The 15,391-nt window shown below is 40.9% G+C and overlaps 1 protein-coding gene across 1 annotated transcript in view; it reads right to left on the reverse strand.

Annotated features, from left to right (window-relative positions):
• rhoq (ras homolog family member Q) overlaps positions 1 to 3,136 on the reverse strand; it is a 20,300-nt gene extending 17,164 nt beyond the window's left edge. Inside the window, exons 1-2 of the mRNA XM_088933844.1 lie at positions 2,645 to 3,136; positions 2,063 to 2,121 (exon numbers count right to left, since the gene is read on the reverse strand). Of these exons, the coding sequence (XP_088789970.1) occupies positions 2,063 to 2,121; positions 2,645 to 2,786 (201 nt within the window). The 5' untranslated portion in view covers positions 2,787 to 3,136. The remainder of the gene's footprint in view (positions 1 to 2,062; positions 2,122 to 2,644) is intronic.
• Positions 3,137 to 15,391: the final 12,255 nt, after the last annotated feature.

Consider the following 15,391-nt stretch of genomic DNA (forward strand, 5'->3'; position numbering starts at 1 on the left):
ATAAGTGTGGCATTGAACATTGTGTACATTCTGTCCAATGGTATTCTCACTATCATTTAGAAACAAGCACACTGAATTGGAAGGCTTCACATGTCAGTACGACACAATTTTAATTTACATTAAACCAATCAAGATGTTAAGATGTTTCAGCTGCACAGTCACATACGCATCAGCTATAATGCTTCCCATGAAACTTCAAAGAGCAAAGTGATTCCAGAAAAGTGCTAGCTGTAAGGTTTGTCCTTTAGAGAAAGGTAAATAAGCGTTCTATATAAGGTTCCACATGGGGCAAAATTATTAACTCTATCTCCTGGAAAGATTGGAGAACTTGGGCTGCTGGCCTTGGGATTCTCAAGACTGTGCCTAGGAACTGCTACATGCTGCCTCTAATTATGGGAGGTTTTATTATTGCAACGTTTTTTATTTCTGCGAGAAAAAGAAGATGTAAAGCCCTATTCCAGATTCTCATACTCAACGGAGCTGACAAAAGCACACCCTTTAACTGATCAGACCTACTCGTTTCAAACACACAGTTACAAATCAGCCAGTTCTTTTAATTTATAAGTGGTAATAGCTGGTTAGCTGTACTGGAGTTGAGGAGGAGGAGGTACAGTAGGCGTTTGAACTTCCGTTTCTTTTGAAGAAAAATAACTCTTTTTGGCCGTACAATAAGGCTGCCACAGCATCTGCAGAACTTCTCCATTCTCAAATAAACTGATTCAGCTAAAATGTGGTCTTTGACCAATTCTGGCTCCAAGACAGACAGTAAAATAGCAATAAGCGCACTACTGTCACTTGATTTTGCTAAACTGTAAATACTAGTATAAGTTATACTACCAATTTTCTCTGATTGTATAGTATTTGTGTTTCTTAGTTACTAAACCTCGAGCTCCAGGCACCAAAAGATTTTACAAAAAATCTTTTAAAAGACCCACAGAAAACTTTCCAAGCAACCACATGACCTCCTGCCACAAGTGTTGAAGCCAGATAACAGCTGCACAGCTGCTTAGGAAGAAAAAAAAAAGCTCTAGTTTTAGAAGGGTATCATGTAAAATGTGTGTGCTGGCCTGTGCATGGCGTTTTCTTCCACAGCTGGTGATGACAGAGTCAAGCCCTGTCTTTACTGTCAGTCCAGCCTTTGCAATGGGAATCTGAGGGAAATGAGCACTGAGAGGTGCAGGAAGGCACTGGGGTGGCAAAGCACGGTCAGTGCAGATACAGCTACTGTACATGTGGGAATTGCTACTTGCTACACTATGGACAGGCAATATCCTTCTCATCAGACCTGCTTCCATGCTAAATCTAAGTGACTGGTCCTAACTTTGAAGTGAACAGCATCCAAATACTGTACATAACTGGGTTCCATGCCTGTGTGAGAGCAAAATAGGACACATAAGCAATCACACCTATCATGGTACGCCTGGGTTCAGTGCATTGTCAATTCACTCTTTTCTCCTCAGTGCTATTTTTGTTAGTTATTTGAGTAACCCAGCAGAGATCAGTTATTCCTGTCTAGAGGGCAAGCTAAAAAAAAAGACTTCACAATTCTAGAACTGCAGGAGGAAGGCTGGAGAGGTCTCTGCACTTAGGGTACACGGTGACTCACTAGACAGAAAAATTCCTTCTGACCTCAAGACTGAAAAAGGGAAGAATTTAAACAGCAATTCAGACTGGCCACATAACATGTCGAAACGATTTACAGTTGTGTTTGAATGCATTTCCAATTGAAATGAAAGTTATCCAATACTTAAGATACTGGATTTTCTATGCTCCTTTAAAGTCACAAAACTAATCTAAGTGAAGTATGCAGTTTTTTATAAAGGGTGATACTCATCAGACTTTGAGATCTAAGATTTAAGTAGGACTGCCTTCCAGTCTTTTACAACATGCATGAATGTAAAAGCAATATACTGTATCTGTACTACGACAAAAGCACCAACGAGAAAAAAAATCTCTAAAAGCATATGTTCGTGATTATTCTCTTGTAATCTTGGTAAAGTTTTAGCGATCACTAGATGACCTACAGTACATCTGTGTCTGCAGAGACAGAAGAGTACCGTACCTGGCCGGCGGTGTCATACAGTCCCAGCAAGTACTGTTTTCCTCCGACCGTAACGCTAACTGTAAGAAAGAAGAAACAATCAACGCTGTAGAGAGAGAGAGAAAGAAAGGAGACACTGTAGAAAGCAAAGCAAGAGGTTTCAATTAGAATAACAAGATTCCACTGCAAGGCCACCATCTATGCGTCTGGGAGTAGCGGCAAACTAGACTGAGAGGGGGGGAGAAAAGTTTATTTTTCAGTTCTTACGAATCCTTTGTAAAATAACAAGCTCCTATATAAATTAATGTATTTAAAACAAAAATACGTACAAATACATTGAGCTGTTTATTGCGCGGTGGTGTTTTTTGTACAGTAACTAACGTCAGAACGTACGGATTCTTTAAATTACATTTCGAGACAATAAGTTATTTTATTAATAGCCGCAGCATTTAAACATCCACCTTTGATTTATATTAACAGAGCCGTCTTTCATTACAGTCTCCAGATCTGTGTGTATCACTGGTACAGCGCGGTTGTGGTTCTGTAGCACTCAAGCTTACTGAACAATGAAATGTCTCTGGTGCTGTAAGAAAAGTCGCCTACCTGCGTAATGGTCAAAGACAGTAGGAACATACTCCTCTGGAAAAGCGTCGTTGGCATAGCTCATCAGAAGGCAAGTTTTGCCGACAGCGCCGTCTCCAACAACCACGCATTTCAGCATAATCGTGCCTGTTCCATTTGCCATAATTCGCAGAAAATCAACATTTTAACCGCCCCGGTTTTCATCGGTTAAAAGGCAACGTCCTGCCGGGCAAATATTACTCCCAGTCTCGTCTGCCTGCGCTCCCTAGCAAAATAACTGAAAATGGCATTTCTCCTCCCCGGCTGCCAAATTTGGCAGTTAAGGGCTTTCCTGCCTCTTTCTGAGCCAGCACATTCACAGAGGAGAGACACACGCCGAGCACGCTCCTCCGGGCGTTTCAGCAAGCCCCGCTGTAAAGTTCCAACATGCAATGTATAGGCTTCCTTCTAACGGGTCCAAACATAACTAAAGCTCCTGTCCCCGCATGACAAACTATAATTCGCCTGTCGCTCGATTAGTCCACTTATCCCACTCTTTTCTCCAGTCTCACTTGTAAAGGCTATGATGCCAACTCGAGAAGGCTTGCGACAGAGGCGGAGTAAGAGTCCGAGCTCAGGGACTCTGTCAAAAGTTACTCGGTTTTAGTTCAGCGAACAGCGTGAGGCGTTACCTCGCCAATATTTTCTGGCTGATACAGGTATGTAGGTGTGCTGGAGGCAGACTGGCGGGGCTCCTGCTCTTGTCTGTGTCCTCGTTTTACATGCTTCCACAGACATTCAAACCTTCAGGCACAACCAACTAATTGGCCATTTATCATTTATGACCTTTCCTAGCTGCTAGACGATGTTTCCCTGAGGCCAGTCCCTTCCGAAAACTGAACTAGAATGGACACAGTGGTGTGATTTAATAATTTATGAGGAACTATTGTGTACCAATTCTTAGTCCACAAGCATGCTTATATTTTGTAGACCTACAGTATCGTATCTTCTCACGGTAAGGTCTAATTCCCAGGGACCCATACCATGAAAATGAAAGGGCTACAGTATGCAGTGAATTATGCCATTTACATTGTATAATAAAATAAGCAGTGTAAATTATTACAAAATTATTTTATTATTTGTACTGATTGCTGGCATGATTTTCGGCACAAGTATCTCACCTGGGGCTGGTCCAGTCTGGGTAGGGATCTTAGCCCCTGTTTCAGACAAGGCAACAGACAGCTTTGTGTCAGGCAAGACCCCCTGTATATCCAGCCTGGAGCATGGACTGCAGCCCCCCTTTCCAACCCCACTTTGCAAGTCCTTGTTTCGGAAGTCAGAGAACTGTTCAGTGTCTGCCTGGCCCAGTCAATGCCATTACAATACACCAGGGCAGGCCAGCTCCAGTGGGGTGTCAGACAGGCCCTGTGCTTTGGGAAATATTGAGTCTTGTTCTTCAGCAGTGCCTGTCAAGATGTTGGTCCCGGTCAAAAAGGAAAGTCCTGAGTCATGATGATAATAATGAGGTTTTCTCTGCTTCCCTGCTGCACTGCAGAATGAGATATAACAGTTCAAAGTTCTGACTCCAAACCAGGATAGCCAATACAGAGGGAGGCACAGCTGCATGTGTCCTCATTAGCTCACCTGCTGCAGGGGTCTGACCTCACCCCTGCAGGGTCACAGGACTGTCAGCACGGGGAAGCCCCCTGCAGGTTCTGGGATTTTTTACTTCTCAGACTAAAAATGCAGTCAATTTGTTTTGCAGTTTAATGCAAAAACTTGCATTTTTGGTCTTGTTGTAATTATTAACCATTAAAGCAGGTTCATACTCTTTTTTCTTTTCTGTACAGCACGTTTGCCGTGCTCTGTTGTGTTTTATATGTGCTAGATAAAATATAACAACAGAGGCTGACTAAACTTTAGGTGAGGCCTTGCCCAGGTCATATCAGATCTGTTTACTAATCTCTTTACATTCAGTGGTTAGGGCTACAGTATATTTAAGGTTTTTAACTCAAGCTCTGTATTGCACAGGGCTTATAAAATCTTTTCATTGACTATGCAGGCAATTACCAAGCACTGTATGCAGATATAGTTCTGTCAGGTGCAAATGAGCACACCAGTAAGGCATAAGCACACAATTTCGAGAGATTAATTTAAAAAATGTTTGCTCAATTACACGATGGAAAAAAAGAAGGAGAAGACGCACTGTACGCGTTTGCTGTAAACTTTGTCGATGGTCCCTAAAAGGCTGATGGAAACCTAATCAGCTGGGAGTGGGCAGAGCTCCCCAGAGCTGGTAAGCTGGCTGGGGACGCGCTGTTATGTTTTAGTAATGGTATCACTTTTGACAGATGCTGCAGCAGTCACGTGATTAAACAATGACCTCATACTTTTCTCTCTACCTGCCGAGCGTATCGCTGAGATTCTGAAGTCCCGATTGTACAGTAGCTCACTCAGCACGCCAGGCTGGAACAACTGCAAGCGAGCACGGATGGGAAATGTGTATCTACCAGGATTGAAATAACCGATACCGCGGTCTCCGCTATTTACGGTGCAAGTGTATTTCTAGAAGCAAATTCTCTTTAAAGACCGAAGTTAAAATTAGTCAGAATAAGAGCTCGCTGTATTTTTTTGACATAAGATATCTCCTATCGCCAGTCTATTTCAGTTTTAATCTCTTTTAAAGATGAAGCCCATGAATTATAGGACCACTAACTTTTCCCTTGTGGTCGAGCTAGTGATTTATGGCAACGAAAGTTGCAAAATAAATAAGGCATTTCCAAAATAGCACTTTAAAGTCATATAATTGGTTTAATGCCTCTACACACTCGAATTTTGGTGTTCTGAAATTGCATTTATATATGATTTCTCAAAGAGCAGAGAAGTGACCAAAATTGTTTGCGAGAGCTGAACACCACCATGTAGGAATGAAAAAACACATCAACAGGACATCATTTCCACTCTTGTATTGCGGTTGTCTGGCAGTGGCAGACGTGTGTCAACTGCGCTGATAAACTCATCAATTGTTTGACCGGGCCGCAAGACTCTGCCACACAGATTGAAACGTGCTGCCGCCCGGGATTCACCACATTGACAAAGCACAAAACACGCATCCGGTGTCAGGGAGCTCAGGCGGGGCCTCTGATGTCCTCTGTGAACTGACAGGGGCACTGGCAGCTGTTGAGGGCGTTGATTTGAAGGCAAGGAGAACATGCTCTGTCACCCCGACGCTGTTGTGTTGAAATAAGTTGCTGCAAGAGTATCGTGATCCTGATATTACTGGTCTGGAATTCCGAAATTGAAGTGTCTGAGTGTTTGCTCAGATATACATCCAAGGATGATTGTCTTGTGACTGTGCTCCATATCTGTGCTCTGTCTCTCCATAACTGTGCGAAAAGAGACTGTCGTTGGGATCAGTGATTTCTGACAACTATCATGATCAATTAGGATTATATTGTTTATCTGGCAGTATGTGAGGAAACTCGGGGAACAAAAACAGCACTCCAAAACATTTCCTGGGGGCTATCGTTGTATATGTTGACGTAAAGAGCAGTTTTCACCACAAGTAGCAAATTTAATGCGACGCACTTGTGCCAATCATGCAAAATTGAAAAATTCTAATTCAGTTTGGATTAGTGTCAGTCAAGCAAAGTCTTAGTTGGTATTGCCTATTCATTCTGTTTCTAAGGCACACAAACCTAGAGACTTGTGAGGAATGAGCTCAGTCTTTACAAGCTCTATCTGATAGTCTTGTGGCAATAAGACACTGTCACTTTGTAATCATAGGGTTTTATTCCAGCACAATGCAGAAGCAGCATTAATTGCTGTCAGAGACCTTGTTTCCATTTTTACAGAGGGGACCCTAGTGCTTTGTGCTGTGGAGTCTTCACAAGAAGAATACCGATGTGGCCTCTGTCATTGGGATTGATCTACAAACAAAGTGAACAAACATTGCAGAGGCTCACCATTCCCTGAATAAAACATGAATTCCTTCTCCACATGGGCAAAAAAATAACTTTAACCCACCTTCAAGATTTGCCACATCTTCTATATCTGTGATACACAGCCCCTATGGTCTATGTCTATGTCCTTCATCTCTGGATTCTTTTATGAGAGAAAGGATGCAAAGACATGGCTTTGGGAAAGCAGAGGCAGATCAATCATTGTGCTCAGCTGCTTCCTGGTTGTTGTGTGATGTTCAAATTGAAGAGCGCCCCACGCTAAAAATAAGGCCCATAATTTAACCAAACCAGATAATGAACAAGTGGCGAAGTTTAATTGAAGACCCACTTCCATGTGATTTTGATCACATGCACAATTTTTATTACTTTTAAGAGGTATTCATTCCCCGATAGCAGAAGACAAGCAAGTTGGTATGTTACAGAGCTGAGTCGTCATGATAATCTTTATTTTATATAGCGCTTTTTAAAGTAGAATCTCAACAAGCTTTACGGTAGGTATAAAAAAAACAGATAAAACAAAAGAAAAAATGACAAACTACTGTAAGTTCATATAAGGAAATCAGAGGGTTAGAAGTGCAGCAGAAGATATATGGTCATTAGAAAATGGAGCAGACACCGACACTATGTCAGTAAAAGCCTTTTGGAAAATAAAGGTTTTGAGTTTCAATTTAAATGCACTCAGGGTGACTCTCTCATTCCAGAGCTCTGGGGTGTAGCAAGAGAAGGCCTTGTCACCTACAGAATGTAAGTGAGTTTGGGAGACATACAGTATAGAAGACTGGAGTCAGACAAACAAAGGCTACAAGGTGGAGGGTAGACAGATATTAAATCAGATTCAGAGGTGCCAGGCCATGTAGAGCCTTATACAGTAGGCGAGCATGAGGATTTGAAGTCAACTCAAAACCTGATAGGATGCCAGTGCGAGGACTTCAAGACAGAGGGAAAGAGATTGTTTGCAAACTGGTCAGGAGTTAATCTAGGCATCACAAGCAAACTCCATTTTGCTCTGTTCACATTTTGTTCATTGGCTTTCTGTACAGATCACCTCCTGGGCTAAACTAAGGAAATTATTTCGGTGTAAAAGCTGCTTCCTAAGCAGAATTCTTTAAAAATCCAGTTTTTTATGCTCCGGGCTGATTTCTATGCCTTCAGCTTCTGTGAGTGATCTTGTTTCAGCACTAGAAGGTCAATTCTCACCCCTCATTGCATTAGCACCAGAAGTGTCAGATTGATCCTCACCTCAATTAAATCTCAGTCCAGAGCTCTCCCCCAGATTTGCTTCATGGAGACGCCATGCTTTCTTCTGCTGATGGACGCTTGTCAAGTTTCCTTAGTCTCAGACACACACATTTCAAAGAGGTGATGTGAAACAATATTAGCAAAGCAAAGTGCTGAGCTGCTAAGAAGCGGAGGCACAGGGGGTGGAAATTGGAGTTGCTCGGGGGTCACAAAAAACTAAGTCCAGTGCTTATGAAATAAGGTGAATGTGCTGTGGCAAAGATCCAAAACGTTAGGGAGCTGACCTTGTGCTTTCCCAGGGCTTTCATCTTAATGCTGCCCTCAGTGCCCCTGCAGAAATACTTAGTAGCTCAGAAATTTGCAGTGGTAGCCCATTCAGTTTAAAGATAAAGTTCAACGAAAGAAAAGTTAAAGCTAGATTTAATTTGTCTCGAAACCCTTTTTAAAAACATTTTCCCCAAACAACACTTTTATGTCTTTGTCTTTTGTAAAATTTCACAAAGTTTCCTTTCTTCATTAAGGATTCTTAAGACTTTCAAGCATCACCTGCTGATGTCGGTAGTATGGCCCTTTGAGTGAGTAAACACTTTGAATTCTATTTTATAGATACATCATATACAGTATAAGTATTTTCGTTTAAAACTCTAAAAACTCAAATATGTAAAGATGGAAATGAAAATGTATTATTTGCATCATTATCACTTCTGGAACTCATACAGTCAAAGAGTTTACCAAAGCGGTTGACAGTATTTGTGTTTAGCGTACACAAGCCTTGAGTTGATGCACCAACAAATATGGTGAAATGCATTACAGGAATACACAGACATGTGCTGTACGGCCTTTATTTATGTAAACACTTTTTATATCAGCAATTTTAATATCAAGGAGAGGCAAATGCAAAAACCACACTGCAAACACTGCTGCTAGTTGTTCTCAGGTGGCTTCCTATTGCTAAGAAGATGTGGTTTCTGCATCAGCAGCCAAAGACTAGGCCCTGTGACACCTGTGACATGAATACTGAACAGCCCCTGATCAAACTGTACTCTGCTGCTCAGTTAGAGAGAGCTCAGAGATATGGTGCTTGGTTTCTGCTGAGGAGCAGGTTATTAACTTTTTGAAGAGAAAAAGTAGGAGTAGTTCAGAGTGCAACCAAGTGTATGGTTGGTTTGAGGAGATGGAAGACACTAGGCGTGATTATTGTAAGCAGGTCTTCTCTCATCCTATCCAGCACCCTATTCTCAAGTGTTTTGAGCAAGCCCGAATGACTCAGAATCTCCCAGGGCGATCTGCCGACAGTGGACAGAGAGAATTCCAGGTCAGGAGTCACTTATATGCTACTATTGTTTATGAAATAATGACTCGTGATAAACACAGCCAGCCTCAGGAAAAAATGTTTAATTCAAGCTACGTTCAACAAGAGCGCAATAAAATTATTTATTTTAAAATGACAGATAAAGTCATAAAGGTATTCAGTTTGGAGAAAATCATGGAAAAGGTTACGTGTTATTTTCTTTACTTCCTCTGTGTAGTGATGTGATACCACTCACATGTGATTGTATTATTGGCAAATTCAGGGGACTTCTGAAGCCTTAAAAAAGGAACAAGTCTTATGACTTCTCACGTTATTCCTGATCACTATAAGATAGACTTTCTTCATGTTACTGTAAGTAAAATCATCTGATATATGGAGGATGCAAATAATATATTTCATTAACTGTATTACATTTCTTAAAGTTCCACAATTGAGTTAAGGAGTCATAAACAAAACCAATCATCAATCACTCCTGAAAATGCTTTAAGAAAGTGCCTAGTTTTTATATGAAGCAATTATATTTCATATCTGTAATCGAAAATCTCCTCAGATTGAGAATTGTCAGAAGTGGGGAAGGTTAATTAGGCTGGATGACAGTTAAACTTTGTTCATCTCAGGAGCGGCATGAGATAATTGTGGTGACAGTATGGTGGCCACAAATATGTTTCCCAGAACATAGATTCCCAGAATCCCAAAAAAGGAGTTGATCAGGGTCTAGAAACTGTCGAACTTTACAGATGTGAAAAGAGGGGATCTAAGAAATTATACAATTTGGAATTGCTGTTGAAGGTATGAGTATGTTGCAGTTGGTACGACAGTGGGTAAAGATCATGTAGATTAATTCAGTCAGCAAAAAGGACACTTTGAGACTATATGTGTTCAAGCTGGTTCAGTCATAAACAAGAAAGCAAAGACAACTTAACAATGGACTGATTCTGTCCTTTTCGAAAAAAATAGAAAAAAATAGGCCCGGCTCATCTTGGGCTATTCATTTGTGCAGTGCTTGCAAGTCAAAACTTGAAGGTGGTTTCACAAGCTTAAAGTTCAAAATAAGAAATCTATTGAAATAGACACTGTATGCTTTGTGCATTTCAAAGCCTATGTAGGAACATTTCCAAGAAATATAAAGCTTTGCATCTGTGATCTAAAAGTAAAACAAGCTTCTACATTTCTCATTTTTAGGTTCTAATGTATTCCATATGTGAAATGTAACCTATTATTTTCTCATTGCTGCACTCCAGCTGTAGCAGTTTAAGTTGGTGGGCGGTCTAGTTCTTGAGAGCTATGTCTTTGTTATTTATTTCAATATCCCTCACTCTTTTCATGAACCTTGTGCTCTTTCCTCTGAGATTTTAAAATGCACACGTAGAATTTGCAATTAACGAAAGCAGAAGAAGAAGCAGTTGAGGGAAGTTTTTATCATAGTGGTAGCCATGCTTAGTCATGCTTCACGAGTCAAACCTGATACTCTTGGTGAATCTTCTTTTACAGCTTTATAGTGACATGCACTGAGATCTCTCTCTTTCATCTGCTAGAACTGTCTGTCAGCATTCCCAGGGCCCTGCTTTCTTCAATTCAGTCGCTTCTTCCCACTCAAACATTATTGTTTCCTTGGCAACCAAGAGTTCCATTGAAGAATCAGTAGACTTACTTTCGAGTGCAGCAGCCCTGAGGTAGGCACTAAAAAAATGTTCCTCTTCAAACCAAAGCCAAAAGCTATTCATAGCATTACCAAAGCAGTTATTTAGTTCTTTAAATATTGTACTGTGTAACTTCATTCCAACCAGGCACACATCTAGTTTGGATCTTTTTTCGGCTTTGTTTTACCTTTAGGCTTCTTTGATTTCACAAAGTCTCGCTATACTGGTAATGCGAACGCAGTGTAATGGTGTTGGCAGAGCAGCAGTGTCTGGTCACTACAGAACTCCATTTGCAGTGAATGATGACAATTGGACCGCTGCTTTGATCAATTCCAGGGACTTCACTTGTTGCCCTTCCTGCAGGCTCATCCTGATGGGACATCATTCTAGCAGGACAACACCTGCCCTCACACTGCTTATGTAACACTGACTTTCTTGGAAAATGAGACTGTGATAGCTATGACTTTGATGTCCCACTCACCAGATTTGAACCCTCCTGAACGTTTTTGGGATGACGAGTAGCACCTAGGGCTAAGAGACCGGAGAACAGGCACGTGTTTCTCCGTTCTCTGTGTGTTGAACGGGGTAGAGCCCCACAAGACAGAACCTGCAACTTGGTGGAAAGCATGAGCCCCAGATTGTATGAATGTATTGTTTCCAGCGGTGGCCACACATACTACTGTCCAGTGAGCTTCACAGCAGATCCACCCCATTGACAGCCAATGTTAATCAGCAGAATCAGCAAATGTTACTTGTCCATGTCTTTTCAATAACATAGCAATGCTCCTGCTACAACAAAATATGTTATAATTTCCCTCTTAAAACCTTTGTGAATTTCTGCAATTATAAATGAGGGGTTGATTCACTGTTCAGTATAAGTACTGTATATATCGAGGGAGGATCTACTAGTTAATAAAAGAAGCCTGACATTCCCCTTTGTCTGTTACCTGCCCTGGTGCTGTCCAGCAACACTGCGTCAGGTGGTGAAGGTGGTTACCGGTGAGAAACGGATGAGGGAGAGGGGAAGAAAGCTGTCCCTGGAGACAGCCTCTGGGGTGCATTCGGGTGTGCCTGATAGACGGGAGCTCATTAGACTGTGTTTCACAGCACAATAGTGCCTGTAATTAGAAACACATGGCACTCTAATGACACAGACCCATTATTAGAGCAATATTAATAGCTTGCACTCACTCTTAATGAACACATCTGGACAATAACTGTAAAACAGAAGTACCAAATTGCACAGCATTATGAGGGACACCACACCTTTTTGTAATTTTTGAAAGGAAACCATTATTTCCGAAAATATGAACAAAAATATGAATATGAAAAATATGAAAGGCTATTGGGTAATGGGTATGAACCCCTGGACAGCTGTGCAATATCCTGTCACTCTTCTTGCACAGCTGCAGTCCGGTTGCCCTTCTCCAATGCCAAGGTGGTCCCATATGTGTTCTTGTCAGGAGTCAAGGCTGGGCATGGCAAGATAGGTGTGTCTTATTACATTAGTGTCTTTTGAGCTGCTATAAATTTCAATTCTTAATTTGTTGTTTTGGCTATTTTAAATCCACTCAAACACTGAGTTTGTACTCTGGCAGAGAGGGAAATTTCAATATTTATGTAACCACAAGGTGGCGATGATAGTCCCCTGTTTTCTAGATGCATTTAATCTGTACTGTATATCATTGTCATCAAGTTTGTATAATTATCTAATTTGAATGTTTCAGGTTACATTTTTGTTAAATATATAATTATAAAGCAAATGAACAACTGCTAACTTCTTAGCTTCTTAAAGGTTCTTGGCCACACAAAAATTTTATGTCAATCGTAGGCAGCTCCTAAATAAAAATAAAAAGAATAAGAGGTGCGGTTTTCTGACATTTCATAGGAATCTGTGCTCCTGTGGTTACTATAGAAAATGTCCTGGTGTCATTTAACAGAATAAAGGTTTTTTTTTCTATACTGAACAGGATTGAGCTGAAGACATTCTGAAGTCCCCAAAGTGTACTGATGTGGCTGTCTCTATTCTCTCTAATTGCATCTCTGATATAAAAACACAGATGACTAAAAATTTCCTTAGGCTAAACTGTAACAAGACTGAAGTGATGCTTATGGGGACCCCCCATCAACTTTGTAAAAGCTCTACTTGCTGGCGCTTCTAAATCTAAATCCATATTGAACAAATTCCAGTATGTCCAAAATTAGACAGCAAGTGATCACATGACCCCTATCCTAGAGTCCTCGCACAGGCTTCCTGGCAGGTTTCGTATCGACTTCAAAATCCTCATGCTCACCTATAAGGCTCTGCATGGCTTCACACCTCAGTACCTGTCTGAGCTATTATTGTCCTACTCCTCAACTCACAACCTTCGCTCTTCTAATTCTGGACTCCTATCTGTCCCCCAAGCCCATCTACACTCTATGAGTGGCAGGGCCTTCTCCTGAACCTAATTATAAACTCTTTCAAATCTAGACTCAAAACCTTCTTCTTTAGACGGGCCTTAACTGGTTCTGTTATTTACCCCTCTGCTCCTATTGTGTTCAATACCCCAATCTACTGTCTCCTCTCATTGTGTTTTTTTCATTGTGCATATTTTGTGGATTTTTTTGTTGTTGTTGTCATTCTGTAAAGCGCTTTGAGAAGCCATCTTTAAAGGCGCTATATAAAATAAAGTCATCTACATTGGTCGATACCCCCATGCAGGTTATGTCTGCCAATTTAAAGGTGTGCCTTCTCCCCACACAAGCTGTCATATCCCACTGAACCATAAGCATGCACACAGAGCAGCACACAAGACAGGCATATTACATAACTGCAGATTTTATTTCTCTAGCAACCACAATACATTATCTACAAATAAAAATAACTACAGGGAAAAGAGGAAAACAGACACAAAAAAGAAAAAAAAACAGCCTACCTAACAAACGCAACAGCCATTCTATGCAAAAACCCAAGTAAATATAGCTCCCAAGCCACTGCCCAACTCCCACTTCTGTCACCCCGCGACATATCAACATTAGGAATCTGTCTCTTTCTTCCCTCTTTGTTCTGCAATGCACTTCATGTGTAAAAAAGCCTAGAAATATAGCTGTTTGTTGTCTGCGCTGTTAAATGAGCTCTCGTGGTTGTCTTTGCATTGAACTGGGTGATCACTGATGCAAACTAAGAGACCAGCATGCAAGGAATCTTTATTCTAACACAAGTGCTGTATATTGCTTCATAGTTTTTGTTCATGGTCATGAACAAAATGAATGGAGACCAGTCTACTGGAGCCTTTCTTTTTAAAATGTGTGTGCACTTTTTTAGAAAGGCTCTCAAATTTCAGTACCTGCCTTTTCTCGATACCCAATGAAGTAAGAAAAAAAAACTCAGAAGACATGATAAATACCATGACTAAGACTGGTCTTTTTACTAGCCTGGCTATCTAACAATAAGTTGTTGTCAAGACACATCCACTGCACTAAGTATCTACCCCTGCCAAATGTTGCTGACTGATACAGGAGACTGCTAGGTCATGTAATTGATGCGATTAGCCAATTCTGTGTGGGACTAACAAGTCAGAGAACCACAACCGTAGTTTTAGGAAACAGTACAGTATGACCTAGAGTCACCTCAATGCACATGCAGCCAAAGAGAGTGTCTGAGGGTGTCAAATATCCCCTGTATTTCTAAGTAAAGGCACAGCTCTGCATCAGTAGAACTAAGCACACATCTATGCCAGCAATATTGTGATGATAATAGTCAAAAGAAAGATTGTAAATCAGTGTGGAGAAGACAACTTTTATACATGTGAAATATTCATTTTTACAATGTACTAATCGAATTCAAATTCAAATTACCAGCTTTACTGCAGACGGATGAATTACAGTATTACCAAAGCAGATACAATTAATACATTTACAGACAGTACCGACATATTATTGACATTTACATACATTACATAAAACATAAAACATAAAACATTCCTGACAGAGACAGACTCCGTCTCTGTTCCTCGGGCTGGCGCAGAAGACCACAAAGTGAGCTGTCACTGTCGGGTCTACTGCGTTTCCTCTCCCCTCCTGCGATAGAACTCCTTAAATAGGCTCTGATGCGAATCGTTCAATTAGTTTCCTTGTTCTACAGGAGATCCCCTGTTCTACAAAATGTTTAATTAGCACTCAAAAGTTATTAAAGCCTTCATTACCACTAAGATTCTTTCATTTCAAATTTAAACATTCAAAACCGTCCAAGACCAGTTTTAAAACGTGTGAAAATAGGCTTGTGTGGTGCTGATGCGGCTTAAATCCACATTTGTCATCAACGTTTGAACGTCAGAATTTAAAATTTCCTGTTTCGCTGAGGGACGATTGTGTGTAAAAGAGAGAACGAGAGAACTCGACCTCCAGGCTGAGGTTTCGAGCAGTATTGATATGCAGCGCCACAGGGCTGTCTGTGCTCTCCATCACGTACAAGGAGGCTTGTCACTAGGAAGCGTCCGTCAAAACGCACGTAGAGAGTTCAGCCACAAACTCCGCACGTGTCTCCTTTGGGGAATAAACATTTGAATAAACACAGCAACCGTCCAAGTATATTTCAATCTTACTTAATGTACTCTTTCAAAATGCATTCACTGACAAAACCATTCATTTACAT

The sequence above is a fragment of the Atractosteus spatula genome, chromosome 15 (genome assembly GCF_055471065.1).
Source record: "Atractosteus spatula isolate fAtrSpa1 chromosome 15, fAtrSpa1.hap1, whole genome shotgun sequence".
NCBI lineage: Eukaryota > Metazoa > Chordata > Actinopteri > Semionotiformes > Lepisosteidae > Atractosteus > Atractosteus spatula.